At 47.0% G+C, this 18,627-nt stretch overlaps 1 protein-coding gene and 1 long non-coding RNA gene across 3 annotated transcripts in view; both read left to right on the top strand.

Moving 5' to 3' along the window:
* LOC310754565 overlaps window positions 1–18,627 on the top strand; it is a 632,985-nt gene that overhangs the window by 356,737 nt on the left and 257,621 nt on the right. The window lies entirely within an intron of this gene.
* AR (androgen receptor) overlaps window positions 1–18,627 on the top strand; it is a 260,564-nt gene that overhangs the window by 180,313 nt on the left and 61,624 nt on the right. For both annotated transcript variants that reach the window (XM_083596370.1, XM_083596371.1), the window contains exon 4: window positions 7,263–7,550. In XM_083596370.1, coding sequence (XP_083452496.1) covers window positions 7,263–7,550 — 288 coding nt within the window. The remainder of the gene's footprint in view (window positions 1–7,262; window positions 7,551–18,627) is intronic.

Here is an 18,627-nt window from a genome sequence, read left to right as displayed (position 1 = left end):
TGCAACAAATATTTCCAGCAGAGACAGCAGAAACAAAGTTCTCTTTTTCCTTCTTGACAGCTAATTTTGACAGCTGTCAAACTCTTCTATATCTCCTCAACAGGCTCTCTCGCGGATCACTCCCGGGTCCGGGGGGGTGGCACTTCAGCTCTCAAAATTAGCTCTTATCCTCCGATAAGGTTATTTATGCTTATACTGCCAAATCGTGAAATTAATATCTTTTACCCAATGAAGAAAAAGAAATTCTCTCGACCTTAGTTAATTAGTCCTTGCTTTAAAATATTTACAAGACGGGGAGGCAGACTTCCTGTTTGCACCTTCCCCGATCGTTCCAAATTTAACAAAAAAAAAAATTCCTTTTCAAGTCCAATTTCCGTACTACTCACGGGTTGTTACTTTTAAAGTCCAATTGTTCACAAGAAGTCAGTGCTCTCCGACCACGGCATGCGGCTTCACTCCGCAGGAGGAGCAGTCGACTCTCAGCACCGCGCCGCTCACCCCGTCCCCCGTTCCGAAGCCTTTAAAAAGGCTCCTTCGCAGGTCGGGGGGCGCAAATGGTGCCCGCCAAGTCACCAGGTTCACAGGCTTCAGTGCCTGTGATTTCTGAGGGTCCCCGCGTCGCCGCAGCGGCCAGACCCAGCTCCTGCGCAGCCGATTCCCTCCGGAGCTCGGAGGGAATCCGCCATTAGCCGGTCGCGCTAACCCGGAAGTCTGTTAGCCACCCTTCTTGTCTTAGTCCACTTTCTAGTCTGCAGTCTATGTAAGATATACATTTTTTCTCCCCTTAAGGAAAACTTTTTTTGTCAAGTGGGACAGATGTTTAGAGCTGGGAGGATATAGCTCCCAAAAGCTCTTAAACCTGGAGAGTTTTCTGCCCATGTTCCACCACTGCATTGTAACATGATGCAATGTCTTGGGTGAAAAATCACGCTCCTTTCCTATTATTATTATTTCATTTTCATCTGTTGTCCCACAGCAAACTTGCTCTAGATAAACAAATGATTGCAACAAATTAAAATTGCTTTTGCAAATGCTTTTCTAAACCTGTTTCTGGCAATGTTTGGAAACTGTGGCATAAGGTAGTGATGTTTATCTGCTTTCTATGTAAGCGATGGTTCCCAAATTTTGGAGGCCATCTCCCCCTCAGTTCCACAAACTCATCCACCAGTGCTCCCAACCCTATTAAAAAAATCATTATTCAGAACAGTGATTTGCATGACCCCCTAAGGAAGATAGTAAACCAGTAAAATTCAATCCAGGAACAATTTATTGCACGTTCGTTCAAAATCCAGTTAAGACTATTTAGTTTAATTAATCCAACAAAACTGATGAACTTGATCCAACAATACAAGCTTTTATTTTATTTTTATTACTTTATTTATGATTTTCAGTTTTATACATTTTAGTAATTTTATAATCATTTTAACATTTCAGAACTTGACTTCCCCCTCTTTCTGCAGTTCCTTAAATTTATTTTTAATATTTTCTGCTTATCCAGATTAACTTAATTTACTCATTTATTCATCTACTTTAAATACATACTCTTAAAAAACTGCAGGTTATTATAATACTGTGCCAATGTTCCTTTCTGTTTACAGTTTATTTATAAATATTCAATAAACCATTTCCATTCTTTTATAAATGGTTTGTTATCTTGATTTCTTATTTTTCCGGTAATTTTCACCATTTCTTCATATTCCTTAAGTTTTTGTATCCATTCTTCTTTGACTGGGACTTCTTCTTTTCATTTTGAGGCAAGTAACCTTCTTGCCGCTGTAGCCACATACATGAATACGGTAAATTTCTATACAGTTTGGGTATTTCTGTCCCTATAATTCCCATAAGTAAAGCTTCTGGTGTGTTTTTTTTTTACAAACATTATTTTAAACATCTTTTTCAATTCATTATATATCATTTCCCAGTAAGCTTTAACCTTACTACAAGACCATCACATATGATAAAAAAGAACTTTCTTTCTCTTTACATTTCCAACACTTATTTGATTTGGATTTATACATTTTTTCCAATTTACTCGATGTTAAGTACCATCTATACAAGCTTTTCAAGGTCTGATAGACATTGACATCTCCAGCGACTCCTGCCGCTTTCCCATTAGCATATAGTGCCCCCAATCTCAGTAATCCCACTCCCCTCTTTGGGAACCACTAGTGTAAACTTTATGCTTTGTGGTGGCTGGCTCAAGTTGCCATTCAAAATATACAGTGGGCCCCAGATTGGTGACGGCTGATTTACTGAATATTCAAATCTGGAAAACGTGTGTGCTGATTCAGGGGAAATGATTCCTTTCCATGTGACTGGGCAAGCTTGGGTCTTCGCAAGCGGCCTTTTTGTTGGGTGTTGATGACCACTGCTATGGTTTCCCACAGAGATTCTTAGACCGAGACATACCATTGGTCCATCTTGTTCAGTATTGTCTATACTGACCAGCAACTGCTCCTCGGGGTTTCAGGCAAGAGTGTCTCTCTCTGCCCTGCCTAGAGATCTGGTTACCTTACCTCAAAATGGAGATTGTAGAGTTGGCAATAGTTCAGAAAAAGACAACCAAAATGATGAAGGGGGGTGGAGCAACTCTCCTATGAAGAAAGGTTGCAGATAGGAATTTATAAAATTATGTATGGCTCCCTCAACCGAAAGTCTACAGGGTGGCAACATGAGAACAGGACCTTCTTTGCAGTGGCTCCCCAGGCAAAAACATTCTTCGTCAACCAGGCCTTCAGCTGTTAATGATCTACAGTCTTTTAAAGAGAGGGGGTGTCCTTTTCTTCCTTTTACTATTATTATATAATGGTTTTGTGTTTTATGCTGTACACTGCCCTGTGGTCTCTCAATGAAGGGTGATATATAAAATTAATTAAAAAAATTAAAAAGTAATTGTTCTTTAATGATTTTTTCCCTGTGTTTTTAACAGTTCTTACTTTTCTCTATAAGCCACTTTGAGGCCTGTCAGGGGGAAAGGTGTGGTAAAAATAAAGAAATGAATAAGTAGATGTGTCTCTCTCTCTCTCTCTCTCTCTCTCTCTCTCTCTCTCTCTCTCTCTCTCTCTTTCTCTCTGTCCGCTCACCTTCCCTGGTGGGAGGTGTTGCAGCTGGGCATCCAGGTCCTCTCAGTGACCTGGCTGGAAGGCGGAGGGATGCCGCCCGCATCACGGTGACTCCTAGCCACGTCAACCCCCCAGCTGTCCAATTAGCACAGCTGTGGGCGTGACCGCGGGCTGCTTAAACTGCGGCATGGCCAGGGGGAATCCTCCTTTCACGCAGCACAGAGTTAAACTATGGAATTCACCTTCACAGGAGGCCACTAACTTGGATGGCTTGAAAAGAGAATTTGACAGATTCATGGAGGAGGAGAGGGCTATCGATGGCTACTAGCCAGGATGGTTATGATGTGCCCTCCACAGTTGGAGGCAGCAATGCTTCTGAATATCAGATGCTGGAAACTGCAGGAAGGGAGAGTCTTGATCTTATACTGTAATCCTGCTTTCAGGTTCCCCACGATAGGCAACTGTGAGGCCACTATGAGAACAGGATGCTGAGCTAGATGGGGCCCCTTTTGCCTAATCCAGCAGGCAAGAAGAGCAATGTTGAGATGCCAGCGGGGATTGACTAGCCGCTCAGCTATGGCTATTTCTGCTAAAGGGGAAGCACAGATCAGCTGCTCTAGCCTGACAGAGGAGCTCAAGGGGAAATGGTCTCTAAGCTAAGCAAAGCACCAGCTGCTGATCTTGGAAAACTTGGTGATGTGGCTGTATCCTGAACTTTGGTGGGAGCTGGGAATGAGTAGATCTCACTATCACTCTCCCTCCCTCCCTCCCTCTCTTTCTCTTTGGTTCTGTCCCACAGAAATTACTGCCAGAATATATCACCCTGCACTCTGCTCTTGTTTTTTTCCAAGCTTACTCACTCTCCTTTTTTTATTGCCCTGTTCCCATTTTTACAGAGCCTCCCTTAATTGCTGTTACTGTAGATCATCCAAAGCATATTATTTAAAAGATCAGCTTTTGCACTGATTTACAGGGCTGCTCTTTGATTTGACGTTTTTACGTCGGGAGGCTTATTTTTCTAATTATGGCCAAAGGAAGTTTCAGATAAGTATCGTTTAATGTTGGGAGCCAGAACCCCAAGGACAGCACATTTCATTTTATTTTTTCTCTTGCTGAAATCGAGCAATCAGGGTTCTTCTCCACCCCTCTCTGCTTTACCTAATTGCCCACCCCCCAAGCTGGCACACTTCTGGGGGTTGATGCGGAGGGATAAAATGGTCATTGTTTTCTGTCTAGAATAACAAAATTTGGCTCCGCAGACCTTTTCTTTTACAGCTACAAGCATTGCCAAATATTAATGCAGACACTGAGGAGTGAATATAAATAAATAAATGCAATAAACAGCCTATTTCAGACAATTAGAGAGTCGTAATCACAGGCTTCCTTGTGTTTTGTTCCTGTTCCTGTGTAATATGATGCAAGGTCTGTGTTGTGAATGTTGCTGTCTGCTAGGAACAGGGTCTGCTTAAATGCCACCTTGAAGCAACCTGGCATCTCTCTGGGATTTCTTTTCTCTGGTTCCTGTTCTCTCTTTTATCAGAGCTTAGGCAGGAGAGATTTTGAAAAGGTTCCATTCTGTTTTGCAGGTTTCCAGGAGAGAGGTCCAGCCACACATATCTAGGTGGAAAGCCAGTGTGGTGTAGTTTCAGACTAGGACCTGGGGGAGACCAATGTTCAAATCCCCCCACTTTGCCATCATGAAGCTCACTGGGTGTGGCCTTGGGCAAATCACAGCCTCTCAGCCTAACCTGCCTAACAGGGATCAAATAAGCAGGGGAGAACTGTGTTGGCCACCCTGAGCTCCCTGGAAGAAAAAGTGGCAGTGCTTTCTTTCTGGGGTATGCAGTGTCAGCACCTTTCCCCCCAAATGTTAAAAGTGTGGCACTTACTATAACAACTTCATAGTGAGTTCTGATAGGTGGGATAGAAATGCTATAGATGAATCAATTCTTTTTTAAAAAAAGTTTCTATTAATGCTTGAAAAAACAAAAAAGAAGCAATATACAACAGTTAACATCAAATATGAAGTGTTTTTTAACATAAAAACTAAAAAAGAAAATAAAGACTTGCTATTCTCCGTCTACCAGCTTTATAGACAAATGCAAAACCTTTGCTCCATAGTCACTTCTAACTTTTCTCTTAACATAGAATTGTAGAGTTGGAAGGGACCAACATGGGGCTTGAACCCAACATAGGGCTTGAACCCATAACTCTAAGATTAAGAGTCTTATGCTCTACCGGCTGAGCTGTAAACAGACATTTTTTCTCTGTCTTCAAACCCAGATATCTCTAGCTCATCTTCCTTTTTGTACAAAAAAGTCCATAAGGGGCTTCCAATCATTAATAAATGTTTGCATCTTTCAAGTTATTCCAGAGTGAGGCTATAACCCTACATGCAGCCACCAATAGTAATCCAATTAGTGATTTATCCCCCAAATTCTGATTCTCATTTAAACACAGAATCAGTAACTCAAGCTCTGGAGGCTTGGTGACATGCTGATTTGCAACATTACTTATCTGATTAAACATTTCTGCCCTAAAATTTACCACAATTGGGCATGTCCACTACAAGTGCCTATAGCTCCTCCTGTCCCCACACCCTCACCAGGAGTCCAGGACATAGGTGAAGTATGTTTATGCATATAGGAAAGTTTAACTGGGGTTCTGCACCATTTCTGCATTATCTTCAGCATTATTTCCTTGATGCTGAATGATATGATTTTATAGGGATCCTTGCTGTTTTAAATTGCTTTTAATATTGTTTTTAGTGCTTTTACCCACACTGGTACCTTAGGGTGAAGGGTGGGTAATAAATAAATTGATAATAATAATAATTGTCTGTTGTGTGTCCCAAGTAGGGTATTCCAGTGGCTTAGCATGATGGGGCAAAAAAGGTAGTTGCCCCAGATGCAAAATTGTTAGGTGTGCAAATTTTCAACACCCGGTGCTGCCTCAGTACAGCTTCACGCTTCCATCCCTGGACTCCGTTGAAAACGGATTCTCCATGCAAACCAGGAAGTGATCTCTCCAGACAGTGGAACTATTCTCCAGGTGACACGGATGCCATTGGGCAGTTGAATGCACATGCATACTCCATCCGTTTCCCTCCCTTCTCCCCTTCCACGCAGCCCCGGTCACTGGTAACCCATGCTGCACCACTGGGGTATTTGTAGGAATAATGCCTCTAATTAGAGATGTTCTAATTGGCTAAAGACAATAGGTAATACCAGTAGCTGTCATGGCTGGGGGGCGGGAACAGTCTTATGGTGGCTGAGAAGCCAAAAGTCCTAGCAGAAGCTAGGAGGTTGGCTTATCTTATGGTGTATCCACAACAATTTCAGTGATTGTAAGAAAATCCTGCCCATGCCATCTCTAGGCCTGTTGGCTGTGCATTCAGTGAATCCTTAGAAGCTCCCAGAATTCAGCCATCACACCACTGCCCCAGTTGCTGCTTGAGCAGTTGTTTTGGCTTGCCAACACCCACATTCATAGAATGATAGAATTGTAGAGTTGTAAGGCACCTCCAAGGGCCACCTTGTCCACCCCTCTGCAATGCAGGAATCGCAGCTAAAGAATCCCTGACAGGTGGCCATTCAGCACACTGCAGCAGGTTCTCATCAGCTACCTGCCGTTAAGTGGGAGCCACCATCAACAACTTCTTATGAGCTTCTCCATCAGCTTCTGTGTGCTGATTGCTGACCTGAATGGGGGTCTCAGCTGGCCCACAGAGTCAAGTTTTCTGACTAAACTTATTTACACAGCACATAGTTGAGCTATGGAACTTGTTCCCTCTGGAGGCTGCAATAGCTAACTAAGGTGGCTTTAATGGAGGAGAGGGCTATTTATGGCTACTGGCCAAGATGTGTGTGCTCTGCCTTCATGGTCAGAGACAGCAGTGCTTCTGAACACCATTTGTTGGAAGCTAGAGGGAGGGAACGTGCTCTTGTGCACGGAACCTGCTCGTGGGTTTCCGATTGGGGCATCTGATTAACCATTGAAGAGTGGGTGCTGGACTAGATGGGCCCCCTTCTGACATTCCTATGTAACCTCCAGATCCAGGAGCAGTTTATCTAAATTCCTAGGTTCTTTGGGGTATTTGGCCATTGTAACAACGGGATTCTGGACTAGATTGGTCACTGGCCTGGTCGAACCAGGCTCTTCTTCTGTTCTCAGTTCTTTTGTTCTTGTTACTTGCTGCAGCCCGCAAGTTAAAGAAGCTGGGAAACCTGAAGATGCAAGAAGAAGGGGAAGCAGCGGGCCCCTCCAGCCCTACAGAGGAGCAAGCTCCAAAGATGGCCATGACACACATTGAGAGCCTGGAGTGCCAGCCCATCTTCCTCAATGTCCTGGAAGCTATCGAGCCAGGCGTGGTGTGTGCTGGCCATGACAACAACCAGCCTGATTCCTTTGCTGCCCTTTTGACCAGCTTGAATGAGTTGGGCGAGAGGCACCTGGTGCATGTTGTGAAATGGGCCAAGGCTTTGCCAGGTAAGGAACAGCTCTTGCATTCTCCCTCTCTCTCTCTCTTTCTCTCGCATGCATCTATTCCTTATCTGAAGATCAGACATCACAGAAAACAGTACAAAAGCCCCATCTCCCTTTGTGTTATGGTGCAAATATGTTTTCTGCTGTGGTTGCCCTTGCTTATTTGGGTTGGGTCTCTCTAAGCATGATAAGGTGACTGTCAGTATATTTATACTGCATCAGCTATGTGCCTCGTTCTGCTGACTTGCATCACTTTCAGCCAGAGAAATTTAGGTTTTTCCGGCTTCTTCAATGCAAGGTTCCTCTTGCCGGGGTCTCTTATTTACGGCTTACAAATGGGACAGGTTTCCTTCACAACAACACTGTTGAATACTGTTGATTATTCAGAATAAGTAGATGGCAAATATTTTCAAAGCACACAATTTGCACCTCTTTTGTGATCTGCATTCCATTATTGGCAATTAAAGAGATGCTGTCTTTCATTATCTGCAGTTAAAATGACTGTCAGGAAGATAGCAGAATGCAAAAATCACATATATTAAGAAATGCATCAGTATAAATAAATAAAAAATAGAGAAAATGTTCCTAGATACTCAGGGAAGCTTGCCTGAGCTTTTTAGATAAAGAGTGGGAGAACAACATTTAATAAGAATTCAGAAATCAAACAATATAGAGAGAAAAAACACTTCCCAGAATCTATTCCTTGGTCAAAAGAAGTGAGGGGCATCTACTTTTAGGAGCACCTTTCTTCAAATTTGGTGTAGAATGTTTATTTATTTTGTAAAATTTATATGCTGATTGATTGAAAACAGCAACAACCCTCAAAGCATCATGCTTGCACTGCTAGTTTGCTGCTCCTGTCAAAAGCTGCACAGTGTGTGCTTTATCTTCTCCCAGTTGTTTTCCAGCATTCTCATATGTGTCCACATGATCTGCTGGGAAATGTCAGAAAGTTGCATTCACAAAGTCAAAGTGCCCTCGCCTGGCTTCATTAGTTAAAAAGCCCCACACTCCCAATGCAAGTTCCTGAAACTGGGACACAACCATCAAACCATCACAAGATCCAGCATGAGTAAGCAGAATCCTGGCAGGGACACTTCCCTGCAAAAATTAATGTTATTAGGGTGGGACATCAAAGCAGTTTACAAAGAGAGCGGAACAATAAAATTATCAGTAAAAAATATATAAAACTTGAAATATAAAAGCAAGAGGAAACTAAAAATGAATTAAAATGCACATTAACAATCTACACATCTGTTTAGGATTGTCCAAATAAATACTGTATGTTTTTAGCAGGCACCAAAATGTGTACAGTGAAGGTGCCTGTCTGATGTCAATAGGCAGAGTTTAGAGTGTAGGGGGACTGACCAGATGTTGGGAAAGGGTTTTGTTTTACTTGTAATAGTTACCTGCAAACTTTTTGCTACTCTTTACTGCATGATGAGAAGTGGTCCACAAAAACCTGCCAATGAGGTTGTTCCCACTGTTAACGAGCAGAAATCAACCCCATTGGTGGGGGATCAAGAACAAATTGTGTCCCTGGCTTGTCTGAGAGGAGAAAATGTTTTTGCCTTTCTGTCTATACATCCTGGTTTGCTGCTTGAGCCACTTGGTGCTTGACTTGCAGGGGCTTTTCACCAGCACTTTTGCTCTCTGCCTTGGACACACTTTGTGAGTTGCCTTCTGGGCTCCTTGTTGGGGGACTTGCACAAAGAACTCAGGTGTCCAGAGATATCACACCTTTCTGCCATCCTTTGCTCAAGTTCAGTAGACTGCGTGTGGTTGTGTTCTCATAGTATGTCTGTAAGAATGTGGACCGCACTTGAAGGGAGAAGGTTCACTGATGTGCTCATGCGCCTGTTTCCTATACTGGGCAGGGATAGATTGCTGGGAGACATGGGTTGACTACAGTGGCAGTTAACATTACGTAGAAGCAAGGCTGAGTTTGTCTTCAAGTGTGCATTCACCGGGGAGCTGGAGCAGTGTACTGGTTAGAGTGTATGACTAGATCCTGGGAGAGACCAGAGTTCAAAATCCCACTCAGCCCCACTCCGGTAACAGTCCAGTCGGCTTCTGTATGTACCCTGGGGGGAGGGCACCCTCTTGTCCTTTGTCTTAGGCAGCAAAATGTCTTGAGCGAGTCCTAACAAAGAACTACAGCCAATTATGGCTCCCTGGTGAGACAGTGTGCATGACAAACATATTTGAATTCACGCATTGTATAGTCAGGTGTTCTGCCTCAAGCAGCAAGAAGTTGCCTGTGTTTGGCTTCCTTGCAATGAGAGATTACTGTGCAGATGGTCTTTTTTAATTTCTAGTTTTGCAAATCTCCAAATAGAGAGTTGGGTGTGCTCCACCCAGGCAACAGATCTGTACCCTCACATCAGATCTCCAGGGAGAGATGCCCAGAACCCCAGGACACAGCTGTCCAGTAGCCAACTCTCTCCCTCTCTCCTTTTCTCTCTATCTTCCTGTCTGTCCCCAGACTTTCTTTCATCCTTTCACAAATATGTAAGAAGCCCTAATGGATCAAAGACCCACCTAGTCCTGTAGCTCACCAGGTGCCTGTGGCAAACCTACAAGCAGGATTCAGTCATAAGAGCCATCTCTCCTCCTGCAGTGTCCAGCAACTGGAATTCAGAAGCATTACGTCTTCTAGCAGCAGAGGTAGAGCAAAGCCATTGTGGCTAGTAGCCATAAATAGCCTTTTCCTCCATCAATTGGTCTAATCCCTTTTTAAAGCCATCCAGGTTGGTGGCCATCACTGCCTCCTGCAAGAGAGACTTCCACAGTTTAACTATGCACTGTGTGAAGGACTTCCTTTTATCTGTCCTGAACCTTCCAACATTCAGCAGCTTCACTGGATGTTCATGAGTTCCAGTGTTAGAAAAGAGGGAGAAAAGCTTTTCTCTATCCACTTCCTCTAGGTCATACATAATTTTATAAACTCCTATTATGTTTTGTTTTTTTTAAATAAATTTTTATTAAATTTTCCACCGTGATAACACAAACCACAAAGCAAAATGATACACAAAAACAGAAAAGGAAAAAAGAAGAAAAAGGGGGGAGGGGGGAACAATAAACAAATAGACAATAATAACAAACTTAATTCTTCACAAATCCAACCTTTTAAACATCTTGGTTGACTTCCTCAAATCCCTCCCTTACCTTACCCTAACCCTAACCCTATTATGTCCTTCTTATTCAACTTTTCTTTTTTAAACAATTATGTTTATTAAATTGTAAGAAACTAAAAGAAGAAATATTGCAGCTGTCAAAACATTATTAAACACTTTAAAGAAACAAATTGACTCTACAAAAGGTTGGCAGCTGATAAATTGCTAAGGAAACAAAAGTAAGTAATTATTATTTTAAAAATAAATAAATGAAACACCACCACCATAGTGTATACCATGCCCAAATCATATCCACCAGGCAAGTAAGTTTGTTACTCATTTCTCTCATAATCGATTATTTCAAAATAAAATTAAAAATTTATACATAAGAATTCAAGCATCATTTGCTATATATCATGTGAAAAGGAAAGGAAAGCCTACGTCAACCGAACCTTATTTCATATCAATATTTGTGCTAGTAAATATTATAAAATCAGACCACACCATAGTAAAGTTATCTTTCTTAGTCTGAGCTCAGCTTGTTTGTTAATTTAAAATTTTTAGTAACACTGTATCCCATACCACTTGATGGCAATTGGACACTGGCGAGATCTTTCAGTGACTAACTCTAACAGCCCTTGCAGCTTGTAACAGATGTCCAACTTTTTTCTAAGCTAAAAACCCCCAAATGTTGTAACCTTTCCTCATATGACAGTTGTTCCACCCCATGTTCATTTTGGCTGCCTTTTTCTGAACCTTTTCCAGCTCTGCAATGTCCTTTTTGAGGTGTGGTGACCAGAACTGTACACAGTATTCCAAATTTTCCTCCCTTTACATCAGCTTCATAGAATCATAAAATTGTAGAGTTGAAATGGACCAAAGTGTCATCTAGTCCAACCCCATTGTCCCTTTCGTTGGTAGGACTGCCAGCAGGGCAGTGTTACCTTGTCAAACCTCTGGTGCCTAACACTAAAGAGATTTCCCAGCTAGATAGGTACCACTGAGAAAACAGTTTTAAAAACAAATCCTGAGCCATTAAGAAGCAATTTCACTGATGAAGGAATGGCTCGACAGTGGCCTAATAGCATTTTCAGGTGTGCTGTTAAAGCACCTTAAAAAGTACTATGTGACCTCCAGCAGTCCCTCAAATGGACTGGAAAGATTTCTCAAGTCTATCTGAGGAACAATGATATTGTTACATGCCATCCCACTCTCTGAGAAGTGAGAAACTCCAGGGATTCCTGTGCTTCCCCAGGGTTCAGTTTCCTTGGAATGAAGCTCAGTTCAGACTATGGTGTCTTTAGGAAATATGGTTTTATTTACACATGTAAATAAAGGGACAGAAGGACTCACAGCTTTAATATCCCAGCAGGCCTTGCTTCCCCATTAGTCATAACTTTGGATCCATCACAGAGCAAGCAGATCTCTGTGTCTGGTTTCCAACTCAGCTCATATATTCCCCTTCCTTCCTTCCTTCCTTCCTTCCTTCCTTCCTTCCTTCCTTCCTTCCTTCTTCTTTCTCTCTGTACCTCTGCTTTTCTCCTACTTAACAGTTAGATGAAAGGGATAGAGGAAAGGCCCACCTATTTGTTCTACAGCATAGAGCAACTACTTCGGTTGTGTTCATCACGGTGTTTTAACTAGCCAGTCAAAGCCATTACCTTGCCAAGCAGACTGGTTTGGCAAGTTTGCTTTCATATCTTCCACCCCTACAGTTACAGGAACCAAGAACTGGAAGCAACTCAGAGCATCATCCAGACTGAGATGGTCCAACACGCAGTCCAAGGGCCACATGCAGCCCTTGAGGTCTTTTTTGGGAAGGAGGCATGAGGGCTCTGGCAGGATCCTAGAGTCCCCCTGCTTGCTTCCCAAGGCCTAGTGTTTTCCCAGTTTGGTGAAGAAGGTGGGAGGGTTCTGGGGCCCTACTAGAGCCTTGTGCCTCCTTCTCAAAGCCCAGAGTCTCGCTTAGCAGCTTTGATAAGGTGGCGAGAGAGCTGGGTGTGTGTCAAATCTTGCTTCACTCTCCCCATCCACCATGCAACAAGGCAGTGTGCAGCCCATGGATTCCATGTCAAAGTACTCTTGCAACCCACTTGGTATGAAAAGTTGGGCCACCCTGATCCAGTCTGTTCCCCACCCCACCCCAGCTTACAACAATTTAGATTTCCAGTGACACTCAATGGGCCTTTGGACAGGTGCAGCAGGAAAATAGAGGGAAAGGAAGGAAAAGCTGAATCCTGATCACATCTGAGGAATAAGAACGCTTGTGTCAGGGGTTCAGGAGCAGAGGGAACGGATGGCGAGGAATCGGAAGGAGAGGTTAGCGATGATAGCCGTCCGAGATCTCTAAGTCTGTCCAGCGAATCGGAGGATTCACAGAAAGGGGCTCCCGTGGGCAGAGCTGGGGGGTTACCAAGAGGGGCACCCCAGGAAGAAGGGACCAGAGGGGATTCAGAGAGCAGCAGCTGGAAATCCGGACCAGCTACTCCACCAGAGAGCAGCAGGGGGGAGGAGTTCCAGGCACCAGCGACAGGCAGCTCTCCGGCAGCAGCCACGCCTGCGTCAGAGAGCGAGGAAACGGTAGAGAGGAGGGTCGGAGACAGCGCGCGCGCGCCAAGTTCAAATGTACCAGAGGGAGGCGCAATGAGCAGCCCGGAAAGGGAGCCAGGTCCTAAAGCCCGCCGAAGGGAGGGGGAGGAATCCGAAGGGTCCGCATCCGAGGCATCCAGGAAGGAAGGAACCCCGGGGGGTGGTAGGACCCAGAGGCGAAAGGAGAGACGCAAAAGGTGGAGCAAGGCTAGGGTCTTGAACTGGTGTACAGGAGGCGGAGATTCAGATGGGACTTCGCCGATCTAGGGAATAGACGTAGAGACGCACGCTAAGATGAGGAAATGGAAACTATACTTCAATAAAGACTTTATTCCGTTCTACCGGCTAGCGTTGGTCCTTTGTGAGCCGGGACCTAGAGGCAGTCTCTGACAGTAAGTCCCATCTCCCAGAAGTTTTCATCAGTTCTCTTTGACTCAAGCGGCGTGTGGGGAGCGAAGCAGGGAAGAAAGAGGACTGGTGCCTTTGGAGCTCACAAAAGTCAAGCGACATGTCTACTGAAGAGCAAATTGCTTCCCTGCGAGAAGCGGTAACGCAGCTCAGCGCAGAGATAATCGCCTCCAGGAAAAGAGAGGATGAAGCGGCTGCTGCATGCCGAGATCTCCAAGCCAGGTTGGAAGTGCTTACTAAGCAGGCACAAACGGGTTCCAGATCCGAGGGAATCGGGTTGGGAAGGACTGGAGGCAGCATTGTATCTCACTTTGATGGGAATTTGCAGCAGTACCCCAATTTCCGAGCAGACGTGCAGTTTGCGCTGAAACTGCTGGAGAAAGAGTTTAGAGATGAGCAAGAAAAAGTGGGGTTTATCTTGTCTCATTTGCATGGAGAGGCGAAAGCATGTCTGCGCAATCTGTGGAGAGATATGGACCCAGCGCTCCAGAGTTCAGCTGCATTCATTAAAGCGATGGATTCTTGCTTTCTATCGAAAATAGACATTGACATTGCCCGTAAGGACATATTTGAGCTGAGACAAGGGAAAGCCAGCGTGAGGCAGTATCACTCCCGCTTTTTTGCATTGGTCAATGCCTTGGGGTGGGACAAGGATTCCCCCCCCGTTAGAGATCTTTATTGGGAAGGATTGAACCCCCAAATCAAGGATGAGATAGCGCGGGGGGAGAGACCCAAAAGCACCCAGGAAGTGGTGGACAGATCGCTTGCAGTGGGGGTGAGGCTGGAGGACCGCCCTTGGGACAGAGGAGAAGGGCGTTGGGGACGCACACCAGCCAGAGTGCCCTCCCTCTTGCCCAGGGATGTCGCGCGTGCGCAATCAACGCCTCCGCAAGCAGGGGGGGAGGAGCCGATGGAGATCGGCGGTGCTAGAGCTCATTCAGCCACCAGAGCCTTAACACCGGGAGCAGTCAAAACAAAGCAGCCTAGAGGGAACAGGAAGTGTTACATCTGTGACAGTTCGAAGCACATGGCGAAAGAGTGTCCCCAGAGGCTCCACAAGCACACTGCAGCTTCAATGACAGTAATGGGAGCAACTCAGCAAAGTGAACCACGGCAGGGAAACGGAAGCACTGGGGGCCAGCCAGGCGAGTCAGTGAAGAAGTCCCCAGAGATTTTGAAGCCCACGGATCCCCTCCCGCCCAAACCAGTGGTGCAGCTCACCGCATCGCTCCAGCTGCCCAGTGGTCTCACTTTAGAAGTGCCGATTACGATTGACTCTGGCAGTAATGCGGACTTTATCGCACTGGAATTCCTTCAACAACACAACATAGCGCTACTGCCAGCCACACTGCCCCTGAACGTGGTCACAGTGGATGGCAGGGAACTGCTAGGGGGGCAGGTGGTGCAGCAGACACCACCTATGGTGATGCAAATTGGGAATCACCGAGAAGTCATCAGCTTCAACGTCACCCAATTGTCGGACACGCCCATAGTGTTGGGCATGAGTTGGCTGGATAGGCACAGCCCGGCATTAGCGTGGTACCAGCGGCAATTGACCTTCTGCTCTTCCTACTGCGCAGCGCACTGCATCCAGACCTGCCAGGAAGGAGAGGGGCGAGAGGATGCACCGCAGCTACACCTAGGCATGGTGCAAGCGGTGCCCAACAAGTACAAGGAGTTTTTGGAGGTCTTCTGCGAGAAGGAGGCGGACAAACTGCCCCCCCACAGACCCTATGACTGCAAGATTGATCTCCTGCCGGGGGCAACGCTGCCAACAGGGAAACTGTATTCCATGTCTGAGGACGAACTGCAGGAACTTAGGGAGTTCATAGACCACAATTTGAAGCGCGGGTTCATTCGGGAGTCGAAAGCTGTAGGGGGCAGTCCAGTATTCTTTGTGAAGAAGCGAGACACGCCCCAGAAGAGGCTTGTAGTTGACTTTCGAATTTTGAACTCGAAAACCAAGCCCTCGTCCTTCCCCATGCCCAAAATAGACGACCTGCTCGCGACGGTAAGGAAAGGACGCGTTTTCACCAAGTTGGATCTGCGAGGCGCGTACAACCTGATTCGTGTGCGGGAGGGCGACGAGTGGAAGACGGCCATGTTCACACCACTGGGCACCTACGAATACAGAGTTATGCCCTTCGGATTACAAAATGGCTCTCACTGTTTTCAAGCCTTTATGCATCACGTGTTGGCGGGACTCCTTTACAAGAAATGCGTATGCTTCCTGGACGACATCCTGATATTTTCTGAGTCGCGAGAAGCGCACGAGAGGGATGTCAGGGAAGTTCTGCGGAGACTAAAGGAGCACAGGCTGTACGCCAAGCTGGAGAAGTGCCAGTTCGACGTGACGGAGGTGGATTTCCTGGGCTATAAACTGTCGGACAAGGGGCTCGCCATGGACAGCGCCAAGGTTCGCTCAGTATTGGACTGGAAAAGCCCGCGCAATAGGAAGGAAGTCCAGCGGTTTGTCGGCTTTGCCAACTTTTATCGCAAGTTCATCAAGGGGTTCGCTATGCAAACGGCGGCCATCACTGACACGCTCAGCTCCAAGAAGAAGAAGTTTATCTGGACGGAGGAAGCGGAGCAGTCCTTTCAGAAACTCAAGCGTCTCTTCGCTTCCGAGGAGCAGCTGCTGCATGTGAATCCCAGCAGACCGATGAGGGTGGAGACGGACGCCTCAGACAGAGCCGTGGGAGCTGTACTGTTGCAACAAGACCAGCAGGGGGACTGGAGGCCGTGCGCCTTCTACTCAAGGAAGCTCAGCAAGTCGGAGCAGAATTACACCATCTGGGACAGGGAGTTGCTAGCCATCCATGCAGCGTTCAAAGCGTGGCGGCACTTCCTTATCGGAGCCAGACACACAGTGCAGGTACGCACGGACCACAAGAATCTAGAGTACTGGCGCACGGCGAGGTTCCTGAATCAGAGGCACATTAGATGGGCAGAGTTCTTCGCGGACTTCGACTTCAAGATAGAGTACATCCCGGGTGACAACAACATCATGGCGGATGCCTTGTCCAGAAAGCCGCAATACCTCGAGGAGGAGGCACCGTCGGCAGCCAAGCACATTTTCGCACCGGAAGCGTGGGCTTGCGCCTCGGCGACCGTGGATCTGGACGCCGTACGTCGAGCGTTGCAGGAGGACCCCTTCGCGCTAGCCAAGATGGAGGAGGTGCACAAGGGCACGGTGAAGGACGACGAGTTCCAGATCAGAGACGGTTTGCTCATCCGCAAGGGAGCACTCTACGTGCCGGGGAATGACCTCCGCGCAAGGGTGCTGCAGCAGCTACACGACGCCCCCACTGCCGGGCACTTTGGCAGAGAAAAGACTGTAGAACTAGTGACCAGAGACTTTTGGTGGCCCAAGATGCGGGGGGAAGTAGCGGATTACGTCTCGAGATGCGACACCTGCCAAAGGGCCAAGTCAGTGCACAAACCGCCGGCGGGATTGCTGGAACCGTTGCAGACGCCGTCTGAGCCGTGGGAACGGGTGGCCCTGGACTTTGTCACGGATCTGCCCAGTTCGAGGGGAAAGACGGCAGTGCTTGTGGTGGTGGACATGTTTACCAAGATGGCACACTTCATTCCGTGTGCGAAGGTGGCCACGGCAGAACAGACCGCCAAACTGTTCATAGACCACGTGTTTAAGGTCCACGGTCTGCCACGATCTATTCTATCCGACCGGGGGCGGCAGTTCATCTCGAACTTCTGGCAAAAGTTGATGGGCATCCTGAACGTCAAGATCAATCTAGCGTCGGCGAGACACCCGCAGACCAACGGACAAGCGGAGAGGGTCAACGCCATCATGCAGCAGTACCTGAGATGCTACGCCAATCAGCAGCCTAACACGTGGGTGGACTACCTGCCCCTCGCAGAGTTCGCTTACAACAATACGAAGCACGTGTCGACGGGGGTGACGCCGTTCTTCGCCAACAACGGGAGGCATCCCAGAACCTTCCCAGGTTTAGAGAGAGTGGGGGAGGGGGAGCCGCAGGCAGCGGAAGAATTAGCGTCAGAGTTGCAGGAAGTCCACGAACAGCTTAGGAGGCAGTTGGAACTGGCAAAGCACGCATACAAACTGCAGGCTGACAGACACAGGAGAGTAGGGGAAGACATACAGGTGGGAGACTGGGTTTGGTTAGCAGCGCAAGCAGTGCCGACCAGATCGTTGGCCAAGAAGAAGCTAGGGCATAAGCAGCTAGGGCCTTACCAAGTCCAGGCACAGGTCAATCCAGTGGCCTTCCGGTTAGCGCTTCCGGAGGGTTCCAGAATGCATCCGGTCTTCCATAGATCGGTGCTCACGCCCTACAAAGCACCGCATAGATTTCACGAGCCAGGCACAGCACCAGATCCGCCCAGAGAAGGACCCAGGGAAAGGGGGTCGCCAAGAGGGGAGCGCATCAACGAAGCCACAGAGATTTTAGACTCGAGATGGGGGGAAGAGGGAGTAGAATACCTTCTTGCCAGAGAGGATACCCCGGCCAGCGCCAACAGTTGGGTGCCGGGCTATGCCTTGGACGAGCCTCTTCTCAAGGAAGAGTTCCATGCCATTTTCCCACACAGGCCCATGCCAGCCGAGTATTTCGATGACTGGCTCTTCACACCCACACTTTCAGGCAGCACGTTCCAGGGGTTCGACTCGGACGAGGAGACGGCACCACACATACGCTCTCCGGAAGGTTCACCCTCGGGTTCTGCCTCAGACCGCTCCTATTGGTGGGATAATCAACCAGAGGAGCAGTGGCGCAGGAAGTGGCTGGGGGGTCCCTGGCAGGCATCACCCTCAGAGGGGAACGGGGGAGAGATGGACATGGACGTGTTGGGGGAGGACGTGGGATTTGAACACGAAGGCAGGGAGATGGAAGCAGAGGAGATCGACGTCGACGAGCGCACGGAGGACGAGCCAGACCTGCCCGATGTAATGTACGACACGAGGGAAGAACTGTATCCGGCACTCACCC

The sequence above is a fragment of the Podarcis filfolensis genome, assembly GCF_964270895.1.
Source record: "Podarcis filfolensis genome assembly, chromosome: Z".
Lineage (NCBI taxonomy): Eukaryota > Metazoa > Chordata > Lepidosauria > Squamata > Lacertidae > Podarcis > Podarcis filfolensis.
Note: the sequence above shows the minus strand (reverse complement) of the source record. Positions and strands in the feature narration are given on the sequence as shown.